At 43.6% G+C, this 25,900-nt stretch overlaps 1 protein-coding gene across 1 annotated transcript in view; it reads right to left on the bottom strand.

The window, feature by feature from the left end:
• LOC118084139 (protocadherin-11 X-linked) overlaps window positions 1-25,900 on the bottom strand; it is a 177,540-nt gene that overhangs the window by 56,096 nt on the left and 95,544 nt on the right. The window contains exon 2 of the mRNA XM_060270233.2: window positions 20,263-20,843. Coding sequence (XP_060126216.1) covers window positions 20,263-20,802 — 540 coding nt within the window. The 5' untranslated portion in view covers window positions 20,803-20,843. The remainder of the gene's footprint in view (window positions 1-20,262; window positions 20,844-25,900) is intronic.

Here is a 25,900-nt window from a genome sequence, read left to right as displayed (position 1 = left end):
GCCTGGTCTTTACACTGACTGGATGCACTAGCTGAATACTGTTTCAATACAGTATGTAAGAGAAAACAGTAACAAGAGAGGAATGAGAGAAAAGGCTATGTGGGTACAGAATAGGTTAGAAATGGTGCAAGGCTATTAAGGCAGAGAAATTCAGAGCAGCAGGTCAATAGTATTCATCACTCACTGATAGAAGCTCCCCTCTGTCACTTGTGTTTGTGATCTTCTTATTTTTTAAAAAAAGAAAAAAGAAAAGAAAAGCGAAGACAGGAAGTTATCAATGGAACAGCCATAAATACTCTTGGGGCAGAGACCCTGGAGGCAGTTAGCCCTTTAAGGAGCAGCTGATAACCACAATGGCAGAAGCAAAGTCCGACAGTTATTCACGGAACGGCCATTGATAAACTGGGCAAGAAAGCCAGGAGTTAAGCAGTTATCAGAAAATCTCTCAATAACTCACTGCTGCACAACACACTAAAGCTGTTACCAGCTGGAAAAGCTGTCAATAACTCATTGTGGTAAAGCACCACAATTATAGACGAAGGGACCACCTATAACTCATTGAAGCAATGCAAAGTTTAGAGAGCTAGAAAAGAGGTCGATGTAAAAATAAAACAAAACAGGTTTCTATATTTAGGGGCTGCAGAGCCAGGTGGTATTGTCCACTGCCAAATTCAAATCTAATGTGATTGTCTCCTGCAAGTTTCACAATCCCTACTGAACGGGCAGGACCATATTTCAGCAGGCTAATATGATTAATTGTGCTCATTGTTATTTAACGTCCAGGTTAGGAATGGCGAAGCTGGATGGTCCTCCAGGTGTTGCAGGACTATAACTCCTAGGAGCTTTGACCAGTGGCAAACTAGCTAGGAACAATGGGAGTAGGAATCCAACAACATCTGGAGAACCACAAATTCTGCATCTCTGCTCCAAATAAACCAATTATAGAATAAGAGAATCATTGAACTGTAGACCTGGAAGGGCCCCCAATGGTCATCTAGTCCAACTTCCTGCCATGCAAGAATATCAACTAAAGTATCCATGACATATGGCCATCCAACCTCTGCTTAAAAACCACCAAGAAAGGAGACTCCACCATCTCCCAAGGGCAACCATTTCACTGTCAAGCAGCTTTACTGTCAGAAAGTTCTTCCTGATGTTTAGTCAGAATCTCATTTTTTGTAACATGAAGCCATTGGTTCTAGTCCTGCCCTCCAGAGCCAGAGAAAGCAAGCTCACTCCATCTTCCATGTGGCAGCCCTTCAGATATCTGAAGATGGCTATCACATTTCCTCTCAGTCTCCCCTTTTCCAGGCTAAGTATACACTGCTCCTTCAGTCCTTCCTCAAAAGGCTTGGTTTCCAGCTTCTACTTTGCTTTGTTTATAAACTACTTTAAGTCTTGAGTGAAATCCAGAGACCTGTTGTACTGACTGCTGCACGGCAGCTCTTGAACTTTCTTTGCCGGGAGATCTGCCAAAAGCTCTATTTCAGATAGTGTAGCAAGATCTGCAGGGAAACTTGTTGGAGGCTCTAACTTAGGTCCCCACCGTACCTCGAGCAGTCTATTTTAAAGAATAGATACCTATTTGTAAAATGTTGCATCCATAGGGGGCTTTGAAGCTGGAACTACTCAGACATTGTGAAGACGCATGTCCACAATGAATCCTGAACTTAATATATTATCCACCTATCAGTTTAACAAGACACCCAGGGTAACTCAAGAACAGTAATAAAAACAGTATCATTTAGAACACAGTATATAAAAAGAGTAATAGAACAATGAAGCCTGAGTGGGTTAATAAAAACCAGAGTGCCGGCCGGGGGGGTGGTGGTCAGATTAAAATCAGCTCACATGGCATGTAGGAAAATATGGGTACATAACACACACTTTTACCCTCCTCCAAAATAACATCCATTTCTGCCCAATAAGAGCCTTCCTAAATATGACATTCCCTATTTCAGAGCCACAATGGAGAAGAACCTCTTTCAAGTTACCACTCTTCCTACATCAGTAACCCAGGGGACTCAGAAAAAAAGTCTTTTAAAATGAATTCAAGTAAGTACTCATACAAGCTTATATGAAATCTTAGTCATGGATTTGGTCTTTTATGCCTACCTCAGCTTCTGAATATAGGGAAAAAACTAAAACCAGAAAGGAAACTGATTTAAGAGATGGCGTGATATAGCCTGATTTTCTTCCCCTTGCACCCCAATACATTGCTATTGGGTACTTCTGAGTAAAGCACACTTTTACACTAGAACTCATGGGCATCCAATAAAGCTGAACATTGGAAGGTTCAGTACACAGAAAAGGAACTCAGCACACAGTTAAACTATGGAACTCATTCCTGTGGGAGGCAATGGCACTCACCAATGTAGGTGGCTTTAAAAGAGGATTAGAAAGATTCATGGAGGAGGGAGCTATCGAAGGCTACTAGCCATGATGGTTGTGTTCTGTCTCCACAGTAGGAGACAGTAATGCTTCTGAATGAGAGTTGCAGGAAACCACAGAAATGGAGAGGACTCTTGTGCTTAAATACAGTAGGCAGGTTTCCCACAAGCATCTGGCTGGCCGTTTGAGAACAGGATGCTGGCTTATATAGGAAATGGACGGGCCTAACCCATCCATATATTCTTATGTTCTTTTGGGTCTGGAAATTCTTTTTCTGCCCTTTTATGATCAAGCAGGGCCCCTCCCTCACAACCATTTCTATGGACTCAGCTCTCCCCCCCTCCCCCGCATTTGAAAGGAGACTCTCAGTCTCTCACACAAGGAGTCGGAGGCAAGTTGCAGATTCAAATGAAATAAATTGGCTACGAAAATGCTTTGGGTGTTGAATTACCCTGTGGTTCTTCCAGGAACTGCTAAGACTGTTCCATTTACAGTTGCATTTCAGTTATTCAAAAAAACAAACAAACCCCACGACAACCCATGCCCCCGTGCACACGTGGTACTATCATGCCATCGCATCATACAATTTGTTTTCTGTTGAGGCTTTCACAGTGATTTATAGGTGTGGGCCTCAAGGCTCACATTATTGATTGTTTTACCTTTCCTGCAGAGGAAACGTACATTTTAATCCAATTTTAGGAGGTTTAAAAAAAGAAAGATGCAGGAAAAGTTCAGATTTTGAAAAACTGCCAATTACAAGGCGGTTCAATGAGCAAACTCTTTTCCTTTAGGAACCACGCGTGGGGAGAATTACTGTATCCATAACACCCAGCATACGAGATTTCCCTGGGCATCAGCAAAAGACTGTGTTAATGTTAAGACAGATGAAGTATAGGATCCCACGTGACAGTTTTGTCCCTTCCAGCTTTGGCCTATCATCCCTACTACACAAAGACAAGCTTAAGCTGGACACTACTTCTCCTTGACAGCTAGTGAGAAAATCACTGCCTTGGAAGTCAAGGGATACACTGATCAACTCCTGGCCTCCAGCCCCTCTATTCTCTATGCCTGGAAGGAAAGTTTTATCTTGCAGTCCTTAGACAGGGCCCTGAAGAGATGTTAAGATAACAGAACCTGACAGTTTGGAATTTTATTTTATTTTGCCCAGCTGCGATGCCTAAAAGACCATGGTACCAACCAACAATAAGCATGGCTTTCAAATACTATAATTGTCTTTGAGATCTGAGACCACCAGCACTGTCAAGAGAGGTCAAGACACTTTGGCACAGCAGAGGAAGCAGCAGGTCTGTTTGCTGGGACAATCACAAACGTACCATTTCTCTTCCGTAAGTGCTGAAGGTTCCCATGAGATTCAGGTAGGGAAGTCTAATCCAATAACATTATAAGCACCGTCTATGTAGCATGAGACGGACAAGATGGTTGGACAGTGTTCTCGAAGCTACGAACATGAGTTTGACCAAACTGTGGGAGGCAGTGCAAGACAGGAGTGCCTGGCGTGCTATGGTCCATGGGGTCACGAAGAGTCGGACACGACTAAACAACAACATGTAGCATGATTGTAAATTGGGGAAAAGGCTATAGATTGCTGGAAGATCATCTGCTTTGCATGCAGAATGTCCCCTGTTCCATCCCTGACATCACCAGGTAGCTCTGGAGGAAATTCCCTGTGTGAAAGCCACTGTCTGAAAGTGGAGACCCACTGCCATTGAGTGCCAACCATACTGAGCAAGACGGGCCAGTGGTCAGTATAAGGTATCTTCTTATATTGAACACAGAGAATACCAATGGGCTTTTCTCATTCAATGTCCTTGGTTTGCAATTGCCCTGTTCTGCTGTAGACTAATGAATTGTGTATCCTGTACTCTGGGTAATGCCTACACTGTGCTGACTTCCTTAATAAAGCTTTCAGGTTTCCTCGAGCCGATAACTGTCTGAAGGTGGAAGGCAGGTCAGATGTAGGCAACGCTGTGAATTTAAACTGTTAAAAGCATTTTGTCACACCTTTTTATAGACTATATTCTAAGGACGCTTCCCAATGTAAAACAGTGTCTTCTTGAAAACCTTTGGGACATAATATATAATGAAATTAAGAAAAAAAATTAAAGTGACTAGACAGCAAAATCCCAAAGAAAGCCTCAACTGTATTTATGTATGTGACTTCACCGGCAAGGAATCTCTACACTCAGAAATGGAAGGAGGAGAAAGCACAAGGAAGAATGGTTGATGAAAATCTTGGAATATCCAGAGACGAAACCTCCAAGTGTCCCTATTTTCCAGGGACATCCCTGATTTAGAGAAGCCATCCCAGTTTCTGATTTTATCCTGGAATCTCCCACTTTTTCTTAGGATGTCCCTATTTTCATTGGAGAAATGTTGGAGAATATGCAGAGATGGCAAATTTAAAAGCTTTTAAAGACTGAAAACCTTTTCAAGTCTGTATATAGAGTTATTTCCCATAGGTGAAGACCATAGTGGGGTTTGAAGTGGAGGAGAATAGCGAAACTTATTAAGCAACATGTTAGAGAGGATGAAATTAGATCAGACAAAACCTTAAAACAGAATCATATGTAATTTGGGTTATAAACATCAATGTTGGGTGAGCAGGAAAGGTACCAGTAATTTTCAATGACATTTTGTTGATTCAAGCTCTGTGTGTGTTCATCTGATAATCTTCAAGTGCTCAACAAGTTTATTGGAGATTACTGGGCAATGCTTCTTTGAAACATATATTTTACTGTGTCCCACACTTACTAAGTTTTGGAAGAATGTGCTCGACTATATAAAGACACTATGGAAAAAATTTTAGATTTCCAGAGGTGAATATGCTCTTGAACATTGTATGGAAATTGACAACAGGAAAACAAAAATGGATTCTATACACCCTAATGGTGGCCAAGAGACTGATACAGATGAATTGGAAGAATAGAGATACGATTCCCCTTAATCAATGGCTTGACAACATTGGCAACATATGAACGGACAGCTTATAGATGCAGACTTTCTTTGGATAAATACAATGATATTTGGAATGAGTTTACACAACAAGTATATGTGTATTAGTATAATAACAGGTAAGGTAGCTGTGTTGGTCTGAGTTGAAACAAAATAAAAAAATTCCTTCAGTAGCACCTTAAAGACCAACTAAGTTTTTATTTTGGTATGAGCTTTCATGTGCATGCACACTTCAGATGCACACTATCTGATGAAGTGTGCATGCACATGAAAGCTCATACCAAAGTATAATAACAATATACTTATTCTTGTATATTAATGTACAGTAATGTGACGGTATTGTTTCTTTTCTATTTTCATTCTCACTCATCTTTTTTCTTTCTTTTCCCCCCTCATTCTATCTTTTTACAAATGAAATCCTCTTAATAAAATATTAATTTAAAAAGTGTCCAAAATGAATTTTAAAAATGGCACAGCCAGGCACATTTTCAGCTACGCACACAGCTGACAGCCATTCGTGGTGGGCCGTTTACAGGGCACATGGCAATAAAGCCCATAGAAGTTGCTCTGTAAGTTTCCAGAGCCTTGAGAAGAGAAATATGTTTAAAATGGATTTATGATCAGCAGTAGCTATGACTCCTGACAGCAGCAAGAACCCCCTGTAAGCACCTTCAGGGTGTGAACCTTTTGATGCGGCACTCTGAGATTTAGCTATGTAAAGCCACTGAGCTAGGAAGGCATTCCTCAGAGGCTTAGCTATGACAGCTCCCATTTGTCTTCCAGGTGTCATTTTTCAGACCTAGTAAGAAACTCTCCCAGCTCCTTTGCTGGAGCTAGCTCAATCGCTTGCAGCACACTCTGCTAGCTAGCTGGGGAATAGCCAATAATGGCCTTTTAAGAATTCATGTCTAAACAGTGCAAGAGATCTGTCAAAACTTGAACTCATGAGTCCAAGAAGTGTGAATGTTAAGGGAAACTCAAGGCTATGAAAGAGGCATGTGTTCAGATTTTGAAACGTGCAGAGAATCCACATGGATACCAGCAAGCAGCATGCTGTAGAATCACAGAACTGGAAGGGACCCCAATGGTCATCTAGTCCAACCCCCTCTGCCATGCAGGAATCTCAACTAAAACATCCAGGACAGATGACCATCCAACCTCTGCTTATACACCACCAAGGAAGGAGAGCCCACAATCTCCCGCTGTCGAACAGCTTTTATTGCCAGAATTTTCTTCCAGATGTTTAGTATCTTGAACCCATTGGCTTGAGTCCAAGCCTCTGGAACAGTAGAAAACAAGCTTGCTCCTTCTTTCATTGAACCTGAAACCTTCTGCATGAAAAGCTGACATTCTACTACTTAACTACTAAGCTAAAGAGATGGAAGTAGAGCGTACTCTGGAAACCTTCACTTCAACCAGAAATCTAACAGTGGAACCTGGTGAAACTCTTCAGACAAAATATCCCGCCCTGCACCAAACACAGGAACACAGGAAAACTGGGCTTGTTGGTTTTTTTACAAAGTTGGACCTCCATATTGTCTGCACTGACTGGCAGTGTTTTTTGAGGATTTCTTTCACCAGCCTCCTGTACTATCTGCAGGTGCTCTGGGCTGAACCTGGGACCTTCTGCGTACGGAAGAATAATAATAAGAATAAGAAGAAGAAGAAGAAGAAGAAGAAGAAGAAGAAGAAGAAGAAGAAGAAGAAGAAGAAGAAGAGTTTGGATTTGATATCCCGCTTTATCACTACTCGAAGGAGTCTCAAAACGGCTAACATTCTCCTTTCCCTTCCTCCCCCACAACTAACACTCTGTGAGGTGAGTGGGGCTGAGAGACTTCAAAGAAGTGTGACTATCCCAAGGTCACCCAGCAGCTGCATGTGGAGGAGCGGGGAAGCGAACCCAGTTCCCCAGCTTATGAGTCTACCACTTTTAACCACTACACCACACTGGCTCATGCTGTCACTGACCTACAGCCCTGCCCCAAGCTGTTGTCTGCAGTACAACATGGTGATCAGCAAGCATGCCAAATCTGTCCACTCTGGTTTGCAGCTCCAAACAAGGTGGATTCCTTGGAAATTCCTGCATACATTTTAATTCAGTTTCAGGGATGCAGCTTCTTCTTCCTGATCTGTGGGGGGTGGGGAGGGAAAAGAAATATTCACAGCCATTTCCCACAGCGCATAACATTTTTTTTTGGGGGGGGCAGTATTAATAGGTTACTGTACATTTACCGGAGGCATTTGATACTCCTAGAATAATGAAGTCTGAAGTTACCTAATCCTATTTGTGTCAAACTCCATAATTTTCAACAAGTCCTGTCAGCATTAATAAAGGTCTGTTTACAAGTAGAGGGAGCTTCACATTGACAGGTTTTGTTTTCCACATAAGGTGGACGCTGATAACAACCACCCTAGGCTATCAGTGACCTACTTAAAGAGCCAGTATACCACTTTATTGTCCTCTCTGCCTCTCCTCCCAACTGCCAGCACATGAGAAGAGGGCTTGTGAAGATGAATTTCCAAAGGTAGTGATGTGAGCTGTGGTCACTCTGCATCCCGGCTTTGATTCAGGCTAAATAAAGCAATCACTCTACCACCCCCACCCCCCTGAAGGTGGCAGAAAGCAGCAAGTTGGTGTGGCGGCAGCAGTCCTCTAAGTGAAACATTAGGCCCCTTGTAAAAGGGATTCAATTTACTTTCAAGTCGCAGTGGAGTTATTCCATTAGGCTGTTACGTCTGCCACAGGGGTGGCGTTTTCAACTGACATTTGCCTGTCTGTGCTTTCTCTCTCTCTCCCCAGCCTTCGCTCTTCTCTCCCCGCTTCAGATATTAACAGCAATACATAGCTCTGAGCAGGGATGGCATAAGGTGAAGAAAAATCATGTCCTCTAGGCCATAAAAATTAATTTTGTATGTCCTTCTCTTCTCTCTACTGTTGTTATTTTCCATTGCCCAATCAATTTGAATCAGAGTTGCTTGCTCGGCTCATAAACAGTGATTTCTTATGTAACTGAGGTGTTGTAAAGTTAGATTTAACCACAAGCTTGGCTCCAGTCTATAATCCTGGGCTCATATCTACATTTTTCTGTTGTTCACACGTAGTGGTGTGTGGGTGTGTGCATGTGTGTTTTGGGTAGGGGGAGAGTGGATGAACATATCCTTCCACAATGTTTATATACAGTGCCTTCAGAGTCATGCAAAAATCATGGGGAAACAGAATTATTACTAGCTAAAATATAATTAAAAGCTTAAAATTAGGCAGAAATTTCGGAGGCAAGTGGCAAAGGGATATTGGAGCCGCACACTCAGAAGACAACCGGAATATTGGTTTGACACTCTGTCACGTCAACTGCACATTATAAAAGGGTCACAGGGCAGTTGCACTCCCTCTGTAAAGGAGCAGGTTCACAGTTTTGGGGTGCTTCTGGGTCCACTTTTGCCACTGGAAGCTCAGGTCTCCTCAGTGGCTAGAAGTGCCTCTCACTAACAACTGATTAGTTCAACAGCTATAGCTGTTCCTGGACTGGGAAATCCACAGAGGATTTCTAATCACTCTACATGTGATTAAATCAATGCCAGATTGCCTGGGCTATCAACAATTGTTTTGTGAACTGCTGATCTTAATTAAATCATTATCACTGTAGTTTCTGTGTTTCCTTTTCCTCTGATCTCACTGCTTACACACAAACAAACACTCATATTTTTGTTTCACGATGTGTTACTGGTTTTATTGTACATCACCAATAAAATAAACAGAATGTGTGCACCTCAATATAACACTGGCGAGCAATCATAGTGGCAGAGCATCTGCTTTGCATGCAGAAGGTCCTGGATTCAATCCCCATCATCGCCAGGTAAGGCTGGAATAAAATTCTGCCTGAAACTCTGGATAGCTGCTGCCAGTCAGTGTGGACAATACTGAGCTAGATGGTCTGACTGGGCATAAGGCAGACTCCTGTGTTTTTATAAACCTATTTTGTATATGATAAAGTGCACTGAAGCCCACATAATCTTGTGCCGTGATAAATTTGCTAATCATTAAAGTGCTATTATCCTGTATCAATCACCCTTGTTTCAAAAGGTTGGGAATTGGATGGTGGTTTCAGGCCTAGATTTTGTGAGTGTTAGTAACACAGGAAAGCAAACAGGCATGAACCTGTGTGGTTGGACTGCCAAGCACCCATTTGGTCATAACATAGAACCACACACTCAACCTAGAACCACACTCAAAGGACCAGCTGTGAATGGCATTTGTTTTTGAATTTCCATGAGCTGGAGACAATAGCAATGCCATTTCTCCCAGTCTATAGAATGGATGTCCAGGCCATAAAGAGGGTTTGGGGTGCATGCCCCCCATGAAGAGAGCAGCAACACTTGAGTTGGCAATCAAATTGGGTAGATTACCACAACAACCCTCCATCTGCTGGCATTATCTATCAGAGTGTACAACCTTCAATGGGAATGAACATCACACACCACTTAAGGGATTTTTTTTGGGGGGGGGGGGGTCAATGGACATTTCTGCAGAAAGAGAGAACACATAGCTGCCAAGTTTTCCCTTTTCTCGCGAGGAAGCCTATTCAGCATAATGGAAAATCCCTTTTAAAAAGGGATAACTTGGCAGCTATGAGAGAACAACACATAATCCCAGTTCAGTTTCACTGCTTTAAGAGGGGTTTTTTTCACCCTAGAGAATTTACAGTAGAAGGTACCTTCCTGCCAAAAAAAAAACCTTCCAGTGTGTGATATATATATATATATATATATATATATATATATATATATATAGGCTATCAAATTAATCTATTTAGAAGCAAAGTGCCACTTTTATTTCTAGCTCTCCAGGCCAGCAGTGTACTTAGAAAATAGCTCAAAGCATCACACACACACACAAAATGTCTTGGAGATGGAACCACTACACAGAGTTGCAAGTGGGGCTATAAATCTGATACACAGATCCTTCAAATTAAGGGAAAATGCTGCTATAATCATTGTGGGGAATTGATATCACAGCATGACATGCCTGTCCATGAATATATTGAGTCTGCAGCATATTCCTGTGGGGAATCACATTGCTGATTGAATTAAAGCAGAACAACAACAACTGGTTATGTTTAGCCGTCTGCCCTGAAAAAAATCTCACTAAAGGTTAATGTCGGGACAGGACTTACTCTGTGCTTAATAAGAAGTAGGCAAACCTATGCACAGGGGCATTCAAAACCTGCTTCTAAGAAGGGCAGGTTGCAGAATGCTACACAAAATGAGCAATTTTAAACTACTTCTCTTTTGCTAATTATTCTTCATGGGGAGAGATGAAGACCAGTGCAGTTTTGCATTTCCACCTAGTAGCTAACAGAATCACAGAATCATAGAAATATAGAATTGGAAGGGATCCCCAAGGGTCATCTAGTCCAACTCCCTGTACAGTACATTTCCAACAAACTTTGGATCATAACAGGCTGGAAGTCAGGTTCTGCACTTTTTCAGTGACTGCAAGCAGTAACAGAGGAGGGGGGAAACTGTAGCCCTCCAGATGTTGCTGGACTACAAATCCCATCATCCCTGACCACTGGCCATGATTTCTGGGGTTGGAAGGCTACAAGTTCTCCATCCAAAACGTTCACTTCCTTTTCACTTATTTAATTTATGTTGCTTATGCCACTTTTAAATAAAGTGAAGCAAGTGTTTAAAAATGCCTATATGCCTGGTCAGTGTGATTGCCCCCCCCCCTCCCAGCTGGTTGGCATATAGGCATAGACAGTCATAATTAGCATGCCATCTGAAGACATTGGCCTCAAGCAATCATCGGCAACCACTGTTAAGTTTATTAAAAGTGGAGAAGAGGTTGACGGAGTATTTGGAGAGGTCTGAGAGCAGAATTGGCTGTAGCATAAAGCACTGATAATGTTAATGAGTTGAAAAGTTCATTCTTAAATATAGGCAAGGGCACCAAGTCTGCTGTAGTCGGCATCTGCATGTTCTGGCTACAAATTTATAATGTATTACTACTACTTGCATCAGCACTATTGTAACATCCACTGGTCTTCAGTAGATCTTGGACCAAGTTCTGAATGTTCCTTGGAGCAAGGAAAAGGAAGCAAGTCTTTTCCCCTCTTTTTCCCTCTGAGATGCTCTGTTCCCAAATCCAATTCACAGAACCTAGAATTGGAAGGAGTCGGACTCGTATGTTTAACTCCCCATTCACACACTCATTAAAGGCTCCTCTGGATGAATTTTTGTGTCACTGACACAATAACAGTGCCTTTACAACACAGATAGCAACCCAGAACATTTGCAGCATAAAACCCCCCACAGGATTCCAATGGGCCGTTATGGTATCTGCATCGATTGGAAGCAAAGTGGTATGCCACCCCAAAACATCTGCAGCTACAAACAGCATTGAAAGTGGGAACCTGTATGAACAGTCCAATACTATCATGAGCAAAAAATCATCATGAAAGCAGAATAAAATGTACACTTGGAGGGGCACTAAGATAGCAAACCCAGGATACATTGGGTCACAAGCAGTTAGCAGGTGCTGTGCAACAAGACGCATCTGCAGAGCGAATCCTATATGCTAATAGTGAAGCCATTCTCAGAGTGCAGATCCTTATGCCTTATGTCAGGGGTAGGCAACCTAAGGCCCAGGGGCCGAATCCGGCCCAATCACCTTCTAAATCCGGCCCGCAGACAGTCCAGGAATCAGTGTGTTTTTACATGAGTAGAATGCATGCTTTTATATAAAGTGCATCTCAGAGTTATTTGTGGGGCATAGGAATTCGTTCATTTTTTCCTTCAAAATATAGTCCGGCCCACCACATGGTCTGAGGGACGGTGGACCGGCCCACAGCTGAAAAAGGTTGCTGACCCCTGCCTTATGTGGTGAAAATCATCATCACCCCCACACATGAAGGCAGTATTAATAGGAGAGGTTTGGACTCACAGCTGTCCATGGAAGCGCAGGTCAATTCTGTGTCCAGGGCAGCTATTTATCAGCTCCATCTGGTATGCAGGCTCAGACCCTACCTGCCCGCGGACTGTCTCGCCAGAGTGGTGCATGCTCTATTTATCTCTCGCTTGGACTACTGCAATGCGCTCTACGTGGGGCTACCTTTGAAGGTGACCCGGAAACTACAGCTAACCCAGAATGCGGCAGCTAGACTGGTGACTGGGAGCGGCCGCCAAGACCATATAACACCGGTCCTAAAAGACCTACATTGGCTCCCAGTATGTTTCCGAGCACAATTCAAAGTGTTGGTGCTTACCATTAAAGCCCTAAACGGCCTCGGTCCAGTATACCTGAAGGAGCGTCTCCTCCCCCATCGTTCTGCCCGGACACTGAGGTCCAGTGCCGAGGGCCTTCTGGCGGTTCCCTCGCTATGAGAAGCTAAGTTACAGGGAACCAGGCAGAGGGCCTTCTCGGTAGTGGCACCCACCCTGTGGAATGCCCTCCCACCAGAGGTCAAAGAAAACAACAATTACCAGACCTTTAGAAGGCATCTTAAGGCAGCCCTGTTTAGGGAAGCTTTTAATGTTTGATGGATTTCTGTATTTTAATTGGAAGCTGCCCATAGTGGCTGGGGGAACCCGGCCAGATGGGCGGGGTATAAATAATAAATTATTATTATATACGCATTCTGGGTTTTCTAAAGCAACTAGCACATAAACAGATGTATACAACAATGCACATAACTGTCTAAAATAGTTATATATTAATACTTACTAAAAGTATGTAGCAGAAATATAGTACCACATGGAGCTTGCTTCTTTCATAACTTTATACAGTCATACCTTGGTTTAAGTATGCTTCGGTTTGAGTACTTTCAGTTTAAGTAGTCTGCGGACCCGTCTGGAACGGATTAATCCACTTTCCATTACTTTCAACGCAAAAGTTCATTTCAGGTTAAGTACACTTCAGGTTAAGTACAGACCTCCGGAACCAATTGTGTACGTAAACCAAGGTACCACTGTATATAATTTGTTGGATATTTGTAATTTTAAAAAATGGATGAGCAACTGGGCCCTAAGTGAGTGATCAAAACAAATGGTGGTTCAACGCAGGGAAAGACTGACAGGCTTAAAAATGATTTTTTTCCTCAGCAAGTTGCTTCACAGAACCAGTAGGAACCACAAAGCAACCTGCTTCCAAAGGACAAACAGTCAAATTTTGACCATGAACAAAAGACAACCTTTGGAAGGCAAATATACCAAATCCCAAAGTGCATGCACAACCAGCTCTTTTCTTTTCAGTAGCAGCATGAAAGCCATTGATTTGGAGCTTCTTCCTGTGCCCCACAATATTGTGTGGGCCTGGCAACATTACTGCCCCAGGCACATGGAAACAATGGTAAGGTCCTCCATATATAGACAATGCCCTTCCTCCCACGACATAGCTGCCAAGTCTCCCGTATTCCCCGGTAAACCCCCGTTTTTCCAGCTGTTCCCAGCCAAAAAAAACGGATTTTTTTTGTTTTTCCTGGTTTATTCAAAATGGCTGCAGCACGACTTCTGGTGCGGCGGCCATTTTGGAACAGGGCAGAGCAGCATCAAAAGTAGCTTCTGAGCATGCTCCGCCCAGTTCCAAAATGGTGGCAGCGCTACTTCCGGTCTGCTACTTCCGGTCCAGTCCCTTATTTCTCAGGCCGGAACTTGGCAGCTATGTGCCACGACACAAGAAGATAAGGAAACAAAAACACACCAAAAGATCGCCTGTAGCATGGTAGTAAGGAGATGCCTTGGGCCAAATTGATGGAATATCTGCTGCTTTCACTAAAAAGGCCCTCGTGATTTTGCAGCACTAGCAAAAACCACTAACACTTCTAATAGATATTCATCCTGATAATATTAAACCTTCACACACAGCAGCTTATTATCCTATAACAACCCTGTGAGGTAGTTCAATATTATCCCCACATTGCAGACCAGGAACTGAGAAAGGAGAACTTGCCTAAGTCCACTTAATGAATCCATAGCAAATGTGAAATCCAGACTGGAAACTTCCTGATTTATAGCTCATCTCACCACCACCAGTACTATCAGATCTACTTTTAATCAATAGACCCATGGTCCATTCATGCAAATGAGCCACTGCCCCACCAACCAGCCTGCCCTCATCCAGTCTGTCCCACTGCCTGCCAGGGGGTAGATTCTTCCTCCTTTTGTCTCAGGATTCATTCACATTTCCACTTGTGCCATGCCTACAATGCAAAAAGGGGTTTTTTTTTTTTTTTGCATTCCAATCAGTTTTTTGTTTGCCCCATTACTTTCCCCAGGAAAAGTTGCTATTTAATGCTGAATCAGAGCAAACATCAATCTATGGGAAACCCTATTGATGTTTGCTGTAAAGACTGGATTTTCCTGGGGGGAATGGCAAGACAAATGGAAATTTGGATGACCCTGTGTTGCTCTTGTAGAACTTGGCAGTGGGGCTGGAGGAGGGCAAAATCTGAATTGGCTGGCTCTCCCTTTCCTTGGTTCTAACTCCACCTACTGTTGGGTTCCATGGATTCTGCCCTACTAGTTTCAATGGGCACGAGACACCACTGCATGGGAGTAAATCCTGTTGAGCTTAATGGGGCTGCCTACTAAGCACACTTGTACAGGATTGCACTATGATGTACCTGTTATGTAAAACTCCTAGGTGTATATTAGCTCCACTTCTGCCTCATCTAAGAGTTTCTTGGCACTGGAGAAAACAGTACAAGGCACAGAGATAAACAGCTATGTGAGCACGTTTGTATGTGTGTATTTTATATAGATGCAGTATGCATTCACACCAAATCTTTAGGCTATTTTCCAAACACCTAGCTAGACACTTCAGCAAAATTTACACTCCAGTCCAAAGCAACTTTTAATGAGCGATTTCTATACTTATTTGCCTTCTACACAGGTTGGCAAAACCTCTGTTACTTCGAAAATCACTATGCCATATATTTTATGTTGCTTGATAAAGGTCAGATTTCCCCACCCCCCACCGCCCAAGAGCAATCTAAAAGCTCAGCTATTTCAGAATCCTCATTAATGTCATCACCTCCTCATTTATTAAATGGCTCCTCTTCCTCCTTGGAAGCATTTCCTCCTGCAGTCAAGTTGCAAAAGCACTTTTTGCTCCCCTTCCACCTATATCAACCAAGCCCCACCGCCCCTCTCTTTTAATCCTGCTTCCTCCCTCTCTCCACCACAGGCCATTCACATGAATTGGATTTTTACCCAACAGTGCCAAAGCATGCATCATTTTAAATAAATCATTTGCAATGACCTATTTACTGTAAATCACCAAAAAAGAGAGAGGGAAATATATAAAACCCATGCAAACGATTTCAAATACATTTGCAATCTTCGTATAGCACTGCCAAGTCATCATGAAGACCTTTCTCAATACAAAGTGTTCTAGACAGTTAACGCTGCCCCTGCTAAGTCATTTCTTTGCAATTGAAGGATGCTTCCAGGCTAGGAGATGGGTGTGGAACTGCAATGCTTTGTTGACTCACTTTTAATGGGGCATCCACACATCCAATCATGCTCATCCTGTATTTTCCCTGTGGCTCTTCCATCTTTCCCCAAACCATGTTTTTCAGAAGAGCTTACAGCTAGAAATGCATTTTACTGGTATAGACTAATTTAAAATAAAGGGGGGGGGGTCATGAGACTACACACACTACAAAAAATTATAGTGAAGGTGTGTTGAGCTTCAAATGGGCTCACCCACAGCAGCTATGCCACGGTGTACAGTGTGGATGGTAAGGTAGAGGGATATACACAGATGGGGAAAGTGCAATACTCCTAATAACACAGGGATGGTAACTTACAACAGAAGAGCAATGATTCACTATGATCTGTCTCTCCCCACCCCCTTTACACTGTTTATTATGCTTGTCCAGTGGGCAACAGGTATGCCTCTCTCTCTTCTTTTACTATTTCTGCATCTGAGTCCCCAAGACAGTGGGACACTTTAAAGCACCAGCACTGTATCTTGGTAAAGTGATCTATAAAAAGAAACTTCATCATTTCAGCCCATTTCTACTTTCTGCTGGCACGCAGCTAGTGATTAGAGCAAAGAAACAAAGGCAAAGAGTCAGCGGGAAAAAAAAATATTTTGTAGTTCAATTCAAGAGAAGTTGCTGCGGCAGTAGGTGGTCTATGCAATCACTTAGGGAAAGGAGACATAGCTCTTGCCTCACGTTTGCTCAGGTATGCTGCGTAGGGCTGAGGTTTAGCTACTTAACCCTGCCACACCTTCTGCTGGCCTTCAGGGGTGGAGGAAGGGGTAGTGGGGTGGACAGCCCCGGATGTCATCACTGAGGGGGGTGACATTTGGCAGGCTGCCCACTCACAACTCCCAAGCCTATCATGGTTAAGAGCAGTGGACTCATAATCTGGTGGACCGGGTTCACTTCCCCACTCCTCCACATGCAGCTGCTGGGTGACCTTGGGCTAGTCACACTTCTCTGAAGTCTCTCAGCCTCACTCGTCTCACAGAGTGTTTGTTGTGGGGGAGGAAGGGAAAGGAGAATGATAGCCGCTTTGAGACTCCTTTGGGTAGTGATAAAGCGGGATATCAAATCCAAACTCTTCTTCTTCTACCCCGAGCTGTCGGGGGAAGGGGTGGAGCTGTGCCACCTTGCTGGTGGCCTCCCCCCTTCATTCTGACAGCTCGGGGAAGGCTTGGGAGTCATGGGTGGGCGGCACACCATTGCCCCCCACTCCCAAGCTGCTTCCTGGGGGGGGGAGCCTCACCCGAGCTGTCAAAAGGAAGAGGGAAGGGAGGAAGGTTGCTGGCAAAGTGGTGCAGCTCCCTCCCCCCTGCTGCTGCCCAGGAAGCAGCCTACCAAGGGCGGCTCACCCTACCCCCATAGCCCCACCCCCGGGTGCACAGCATGTGCGCCGCTCTGGGTACCCAAGCAGCTAGCTCCAGCTCTGTCAGCCTTCTGGAAGTTTTGTGGCATCCACCAATCCTACTTCGTTCAGTCCAGGCATTGGCAGGTCACCTTTGGGTGGGGGCAGTAGGCTTTCTTTGTTGTTGCCCATCAGTTGATTGGCATTGCTTGCTAGGGTTTTTTTTTGGGGGGGGGAGTGTTTCTTACACTTCACTGGCTTGGTGGCATATGTCCTCAGTGGAGGGATGGGTTGCTGTTAGATTTCCCACATTGGCAGGTAGACAGCTAATGTTTGGTGAGGGTAGTCACCTTTAAGATTGAACGACATAGTCCCAAGTCTTGCCTGCAGTGTTGTCAACCCCCCTGGCAGGGCATACCCTTCAAGATTTCCTTGATGAAAATAGGGAACATCCTAAGGAAAAGTGGGGCATTCTGGGATCAAATTAGAAACCAGGATGGTTTCCCTAAATAAGGGATGTCCCCGGAAAACAGGGACACTATTGGCAGGGTAGAGTGAAACAGTATGGTCTCCCTACTTACCTGAAAACATGATGCAACACTACCTCTCCCCCTTGGTGGAGCTGACTTGCCCAGTTTGTTACGTGTGATTATAGTATCCCACACCTTTGTTCCCTTATTCAGATTTTTGGTGTCAAGCCTTTGTACCTTGCCGCCTTATTTCCCTAGGTGGCTGCAATACATGGCCGTGTAACTTTACACAAAGGAGGTGTGTGTTGTGAAGACTGTTCCATTTATTTCAAAGGCCTGTCTAGTTGAGCATTCTGTTCTTCTGGCGGCCAACAAAATGCCTATGGGAAGTTCGCAATCGGGACCCAAGCACAGCAGGGCCCCACTGCTCCTTTGACTGAAATGATTGAGAAACCTTTCTGAACAGTAGGGCTTCATTTTGGCATTGGAGCTCCTGAGCCTGTATGAAATAAAGGTTCATCATCAGCTAGAAAAAGCAGTAACAGCCAAGACTGCCACCAATCACAAGCAAAAGGTTCCTCGGAGAAAGAAGCAGGTATATACAAGCAATGAAGGAAAGGGGGAGGCACATAGGCTATTCATACAAAAGATAACAAGTTCAACCCCTAACAAATCCACTGAAAGGATCAGACAGCAGGTGATAGGAATGTCCACTACCTGAGATGTTTGCAAACCACTGCCAGTTGAAAGAGGCAGGACAGTGATGTACCACCAAAGGTCCATCTCACTTTCAAGCAGATTCAGAGGTTAAAAATCACTTCTTTGGCTGCAATTTATTTGTTTATATAATACTTAATGGCAATCATTTATAAGTGAGGAACAAGGAATACAACATGGAAAAGGTAAGAATCTGTTAAAACTATAAAAATCAGACCAATTAAAATGTGTGATGGAATAATAAGAAGAAGAAACTTCATTAATTGCTGGAAATTCAGCAAGGAGTGAGTCTGTCTGACCTCAACTGAAATGGAGTTGCATAAACTTGGGCCCATAATACTGAATGCACAGCTCCTGGTGGAGATGAACCATGCATCCAGACTACAACTTCTATCAGTCCAAAAGGCCAGTCATGATAGGAGCTAGAGTATAACAACATCTGAAAGGCCAAAAAATTTAGTCCTTCTTGGTGAGTCACAAGTGTTATCTTTGGCAAACCATCTCCCCCCCCCCAATCACACCCCTGTCTTGAGCAACCAATAAATGTTCACCAGAGATTTTTGCTCATCAAGAAACCAAGGAGAAACTGTCTGCCTCGCACCACCCCAGCATCACGCACACGGAAAATTATTTGTAATGTCAAATGCTCTGCTTGTTTCTACAGAATGGGCATCATTACAGTTGCTCTTTTCTTTGTGTGTGAATAACTTTTCATTCCCCTTTACTATTAAGCTACCCAAGCATTACCAAAGTAGGCTGATTGAGCCAGTCAGATGGAGGGCTTCCTCTTTGCTTCTCCGAGAATGTTAATTTGCTTCAGTGCATATCACTATTCCACGGGGCTCCCTTGTTCGCTTTCATATGCTTCACTGCCAGAGCTACTGGTCACATTCACTAAGTACATCCCTACCTCCAGCTTCTCCTTGACATATATATATATATATATATATATATATATATATATATATATATATATATACACACACACACACACACACACACACATACGCATGCTGCAAGTTTTGAAAAATGTCCAAGCGTGCAGTTCTTATGGGACTGACAGCTCAGGCAGTCTAAAACTAACTAGTACTGAAATGAAAAACATCACACAAAGTGGTTGTGAATTTCCCCACATATTTAGCGCACGGGATGCCAATGATTGGTCAAAATGTTATGTCTGGAAATCCAGCTTATTTTGGATTCAAGGTATATACTGATGGCTATAAAAGTAGTTGGGTGGCAAGATGTCATTCTTCTTCTCATCCCCTCTCCTAGCTAAGGTTCCTGCACCAACAGCAAAAGGCTCACACAGAAGTTGACTGCTCATGTGAGTAGTTAAATGCAGAAGAGAGGGTTTGCCAAGGCAACACATGAATTGTGCCTGAGTGATTCAGAGAGAATGCATTTGTGTGTGTGCTTGCGCTCTCTCTCTCTCTCTCTCTCTCTCTCTCTCTCTCTCTCACACACACACACACACACACACACATAAAAAACACTTTCTTTGGTGCAGCCCACAAACCACATTTCGCCAGTTTAGATCATGTATATAAGGCAGGCAAACTTGAAAATCCCTTATTGCATGAGAAATGAGGAGGGGAATATAGGGAGAGGAGATCCCAAAACGCTAAGATGTTTATAAATGAAACATTGTTGTTGTTGTTACTCAATTGTCTACTATCTTTCCACCACTCCAGTCCATTCCCCACCCCTCTGTTTTATTTTCACTTTTCCACTTTCAATCAATACCCCCATCTTTTCCATCTTTCCTTATTCCTCCTCTTGCTGAAAGTTAAATGCAATGCAAGATCCTAGAAATTATTAAGAAACTCAAGGGGAAATAATGGAGATGAGGGGAGATACAAGGACCAACATTCACCTTAAGGAGTTCATAGTGCTGAATGCCGTTCACTCCAATGTCAGGATCAAGAGCAGATGGGACAGAATACCGGGAATTGATGGCTGTGTTCTCAGGGATAGAGATGTTGATGACCGTTGATGGAAAAAGAGGAGCATTGTCATTTATATCCTCAATCAGGAACCTGATCTTGACCAGTCGGAAAACTTCATCGGGCAGGACAGCAACTTCCACCTCATAGAAACAGCGGTTCTCACTAAATATGCCAGAGCAGAGCTTTTCCCGGTCAATGCGGTTGGCAGTGGTGAATATTTCTCCAGTATTCTCCTCCACGTGCACCAGCGGAACATCCCCAGTCTTATACACAAGCTTGAACTGCAGGGGTGACGAAAGGGGCACATCAGGGTCCAGAGTCAAGTTGAGGTCCTTAAGCAAATTGCCAATTAGGACATTTTCTGGCAACTCCTCCCGCACCGTATAATTCTTCTCCTGGGCACCGGACTGAAACACGATACAGGTTAATAAGGCTGCCAAGAGGTAGGTCCTGGAAAGCAAGTCCATCTCCAGAATGGCTAAGGAGTTGTCCAACTGAACACTAAGAACTAGGAAATAAAAATGAGAAGAGAAGAACAGATTAAGAAATGCCAGCAACCTAATAAGAGATTTAAATCTTTTCTTTCTTTCTTTCTTTTTTAAAAGGAATGGCAAATTCAAACATATCATTTGGCAACGGCTGTTTCGCAATGAGCACTGGCACAGTGAAAAACAAACAAGCAAACATCAATATACATTTACTGTTTGTAAATGCTTAGTGAAGTAGACTGTTTAATATTTGCAAGGCTTCCAGCCAATACATGCCAATTGCCAGCCAATTCCACTGCCTCACAAGTTTTGTTTTCAGGGAGAGGGAGGGAGGACCATCTACTGGGTAGCGCAGCATCTCCTTGTAACTAGAAGCTAAAGTCATACACCCAAGGAATTCCACCAGAGTATATTGGTACCTCTACTTACGAATTTAATGCGTACCAAACGCACATTCGTAAGTCAAAAAAAAATGTAAGTCGAATCCCATAGGACTGCATTGGGAGAAAAAAATCGTAAGTCGAAGCAACCCTATCTAAAAATTCGTAAGTAGAAAAAATCCTATCTAAACTGCATCCAATATGGCGGATGGAGCTCCATTCGTAAGTAGAGTTATTCCTAAGTAGAGGTACCACTGTATTCCCTCTGGGTGTGTTCACCCAAAAGGTTTCCAACATTCAGTTTGCATACCATTTGCCATAGTTGTTGTGTTTTTGTTTTTGTTTTGTTTTGTTTTGTGTGTGTGTGTGTGTGTGTGTGTGTAAAGAAAGTACTTTCCCCATTCACATTTGCAATACCATCACACGCCATATGCAAACACTCTCCACCCTCTTTCCTTAGCAGTCTGTGGTTTGGCTGTTAACACAAGTCATTCCAAACCATTTACTCTGAATTGCTGGAGTGCATCTTCTTCCACTTTGAAGCCCCCAATGATCTGGATTACAGAGTTTAATTTGGGGCAGGAGAATATGCTGACTGGTAGGTCAGAGGTCCTGGCTGCCACACATCAGGGGCAGCACAATGAGGCTTCCTGGCCACAGGCAAAGTGATGAAGATAGGGGGAAATTTTGATTTTGTTCAAATTCTAATGAGAAAATACTTCAAACCAATATGCAAACAGAAACACACTTCGAAATCCACACTTCTATGAATTCTGTGGTGCAATGCCCCATGCAAACAATTGTGTACCCAGATACATCTACTGGGGGAAAGTGCACATAAAATTGCTGAAAATAAAACAAAAAAGCATCATGCTACAGAAGGTTGTTTGCAAAAAATGTGCATTATTAGTCAAAACTATATAATTGTGCTTATTGGGAGAAATTCATACTAAAAATTCATGGAAAAATGACCATGAAATAGTTTGAAAATGCAAATTGCTGTGAGAATTTGGACAACTGAGTTTAAAATTAGGGTAGGGGTGGGATGAAAAAAACAATATTGATAGATTTGACCATCCCCACTTCTTCCAAAGAAGGAAATGCCTAGCCTTAGAATAAGGTTAAGAATATATTTTTATTATTTGTTCTGCCCATCTTGTTGGGTTGCCCGGCCACTCTAGGCAGCTTCCAACACATATTAAAAACATAATAAAATATCCAACATTAAAAGCTTCACTATACGGGGCTGCCTGCAGAAGTCTAAAATTTGTAGTCATTTATCTCCTTGACATCTGATGGGAGGGCATTCCATGGGGGCCCTACTGCTGAGAAAGCCCTCTATCTGGTTCCCTGTAGCTTCATTTCTCGTAATGAGGGAACCACCAGAAGGCCCTTGGAGGTGGACCTCAAGGTCTGGGCTGGACAACAGGGGTGGAGATGCCCCTTCAGGTATACTGGGTCGAGTCCGTTTAGGAACAATCACCAGCTGCCTACGATTCTCCTTGTTCTTCTGCCAACATGCTCCTATGCTTTTGGGCCTCCTCTTTGAGGAAATAAAAACACACTCCCCCTTTTAATCTGTATCCAGCTCCAGATAGAAAGCAAAGCTGTTCAAGGGTTCTCCAAAGCACAGATAGTTCTATCCGTTTTCTCATATGAGAACTCAGGCTGGCATAGAAAGCTGATCAGAGTGACACCCATCTGGCAGAACCCAGCCAAGAACAGATAGAACACATTAGTAAGTAACAGAAGGAGGTTGCAATGGGCATAGCAAACGACAAGTGGTTTTATGTCAAACTGGCTATGTCCCCATCTCAAAAGAAATGTATTTCTCAGCTTCTTTGGATGTTAGATTACACAATGTTGCGGGGCCTGCAACAAGCTCCCCATAGCACAGGCTGGCATAACTCACTGGTTCCCTATTTAAACTGCCTTTTAATCTTTAAATCCCTTTATCTGCAGGATCTGATATAATGAGCTAAGAATGACATTGTGGACACTTGGCCAAACACTCAAGGCCAAGCCTATTCTTTTGTCACAAACATTTACTCCATATGTGGGTGTTTGCATTGAAAAAAAAAAGTTAGCAGGTTACTATTGCTTTTCCAGACACTGCATTTTGGATCTCTGATGTCTTACAACATGGAAGAGGGAGTATGCTTGTTTTCTCCTGCTCCGGAGGGTAGGACTCAAATCAATGACTCCAAGTTGCAAGAAAGGAGATTCTGACTGAATATTCAGAAAAAAGCTTTCTGACAGTAAGAGCTGTTTAGCTGTGGAATAGACTCCCATAAGAGGGTGGTGGGCTCTACTTCCTTGGAGGTTTTTAAACAGAGGTTGGATGGCCATCTGTCAGGGATGCTTTAGCTGTGATTCCTGCATTGCAGGGGGTTGGACTAGATGACCCTTGAGTCCCTTCCAACTCTAAGATTCTAAGATTCTATCACATCACCAGGTAGGCCAATAGTTTGACTTTCTACAGACAATTATTCATGTCATCACACATACACACACAGAGAGAGAGAGAGAGAGAGAGAGAGCGCTGCCCAATGTAACGTGACAAATTCAGAGCGTTAGTAAGAATCTGCAGATGTGGAAATGTAAGCAAACTAGCTCATATGCATAAGCAAATGGAATTTTGCTCAATGCATCTACCCCCCTGACTTCAGTACATCCAAATTCCATACAGGGATGGAGAAGAGAAATACCTCCACTTCCTTGGCATGACTTTTCAAATTTGTTAGTCTTTGGCAACAGCTTGCTTTGAGCAGTCACCTTTAATCTCTATTTTGGAAGAATGTGCATAGGACAAATTGTGAAGAATAATAATAAAAAACCAAGAAACCATGACCCAAAACATTTCCTACAGGAATAATATTTAAACACTCACCATGTGCACTACAACCTAATGCTCCATTTATGTTACTCTGTCTCATCAGCATTCTTTTTTGCTTCCCAACATACATTTTCATGTAGCATTACACAACAGCAAATAGGCCATATAGATTTTTTTTAAAAAAAAAATCTTTGTCTAAAATGGGAATGATTTTAAAATATCGAACTAAAGTTAGCAGCCATTTATTTATGTGAAGTGTTGTAGTAATAGGTGTTTAAATGACAGAACTGTACTGACAGCATTCATATCAGAATGCGTACTGTGCTATTTTCCCTGTCTAGCTTTATAATATACAATATACAAAGTGCAGGTATGTGTGCATATGCACACACACCCTCTGGAACTAGTTACCTGCTTTTGTTTTGGCAGTATTAGCTGGGCCTGGGGTGGGAAGGAGAAAACTCCTATGGGTCTCCCTATAAATCAGAGATGCAAGATCAAAACACATGGCCAAGTTTTGTGCATGATGACTACCTTTAACTAAACCCATGATACGTCCTTGTTCTCACAGGGTCCACCCAGAAGCCTGCGGAAAACTAGCAAGCAGAGCCCAAGCACAAGAGCACACTTACTTTCTGTGGCTTCCAGCAAGTGGTATTCAGGGTTGGTCAAAGTCACGCAAAATCACACCCAGACCCATCTTTCCTATTGGGGCTACTAGCGCATTGCGCCAGGGTGCCACCTCTCAGGGGCACCCCAGCGAGTGGGGGAGCTGCGCAGAGCAAACGCCCCTCGTTGTCCACATGGAGGGTAGGCTGGAATGCACTGCGGAAAGAGCTCCAGTGGCTCCCGAGCCCAGCTGCTCAACGGCGTCTCCTCCAAGCCCCACCAGCAGCACCGCCCTCGTCCGCCTCTTCTTGGGCTGTGGGCGCCGTTGCGGGGAAGCCGGCAGCAAGCCTCCCACTGGTGCGGCAGCCAGAGCTCCCTGGACAGCAGCACCGTGCAGCCGCTTTGGCCGAGGAGGTGGAGGCGGAACAACAGCTAGCAGTGTCCCCGCCCTGCCCCTGCCCGGTGGAGCGAGAGTCCAGCGTTGCCTTTGCCGGTCCTACTTTCGGCGGGCGAGAAGGCACGGCGTGGCATCGCCGGGGGGGGGAGCAGCGCCTTGGAGGTGCGCGAGGTGCAGTTGCTAAAATGAAGTGTGTGCACGAGTCCCCAAGACAGCGTGTGGCTCCGGCTTTCCAGCTGGGAAAGCAGGGGCGCGGGGCGCCGGAGGGATCTCTGAGCCATGACACTAGATAGGGTTAAGACGGCCCTGATCACACCTTCGGTAATAGGTTTGACACCCAGAAGTGAAGTCGGGCAGCAGAAATGCACAAAGCTGATATTATATTGAGTAAGGCTGTCTACTACAGGCCTCCATACCTTTCCATCCACCTAGATTAGGGGTGGCCAACTCCCAAGAGACCGCGATCTACTCACAGAGTTAAAAACTGGCAGTGGTCCACCCCTTTTGGGGGGTTCAGGTCAAAGTTCCTGAGTTTTTTTGGGGGGGAGGAGAGCCTCCCTATTTTTTTGGGGGGGGGGTTTTCAGGTAAAAGTTGAAAGTTGTTAAGCTTCTATGGAGGAGCCAGTGATCTACCCATGCTCTACCACAGGCATCCAGTGATCTACCAGTAGATCACGATCTACCTGTTGGACATGTTGGTCCTAAATGAATGCACCTCACAGCTTATGGTTCAGTGGTCATCCAGAACGTCAACAAATTCAAGATACCTCCAATCACAATTTATTACAAGACCTCCTGGGTGTTTCTGTAGGTATAATACTTCTGTTTGAATACAAGTCTCCTCGTGACTATCAG

Source organism: Zootoca vivipara, chromosome Z2 (genome assembly GCF_965207765.1).
Source record: "Zootoca vivipara chromosome Z2, rZooViv2.hap1.1, whole genome shotgun sequence".
In the NCBI taxonomy this organism is placed as follows: Eukaryota; Metazoa; Chordata; class Lepidosauria; order Squamata; family Lacertidae; genus Zootoca; species Zootoca vivipara.
This window is presented reverse-complemented; position numbering and strand designations above follow the sequence as displayed.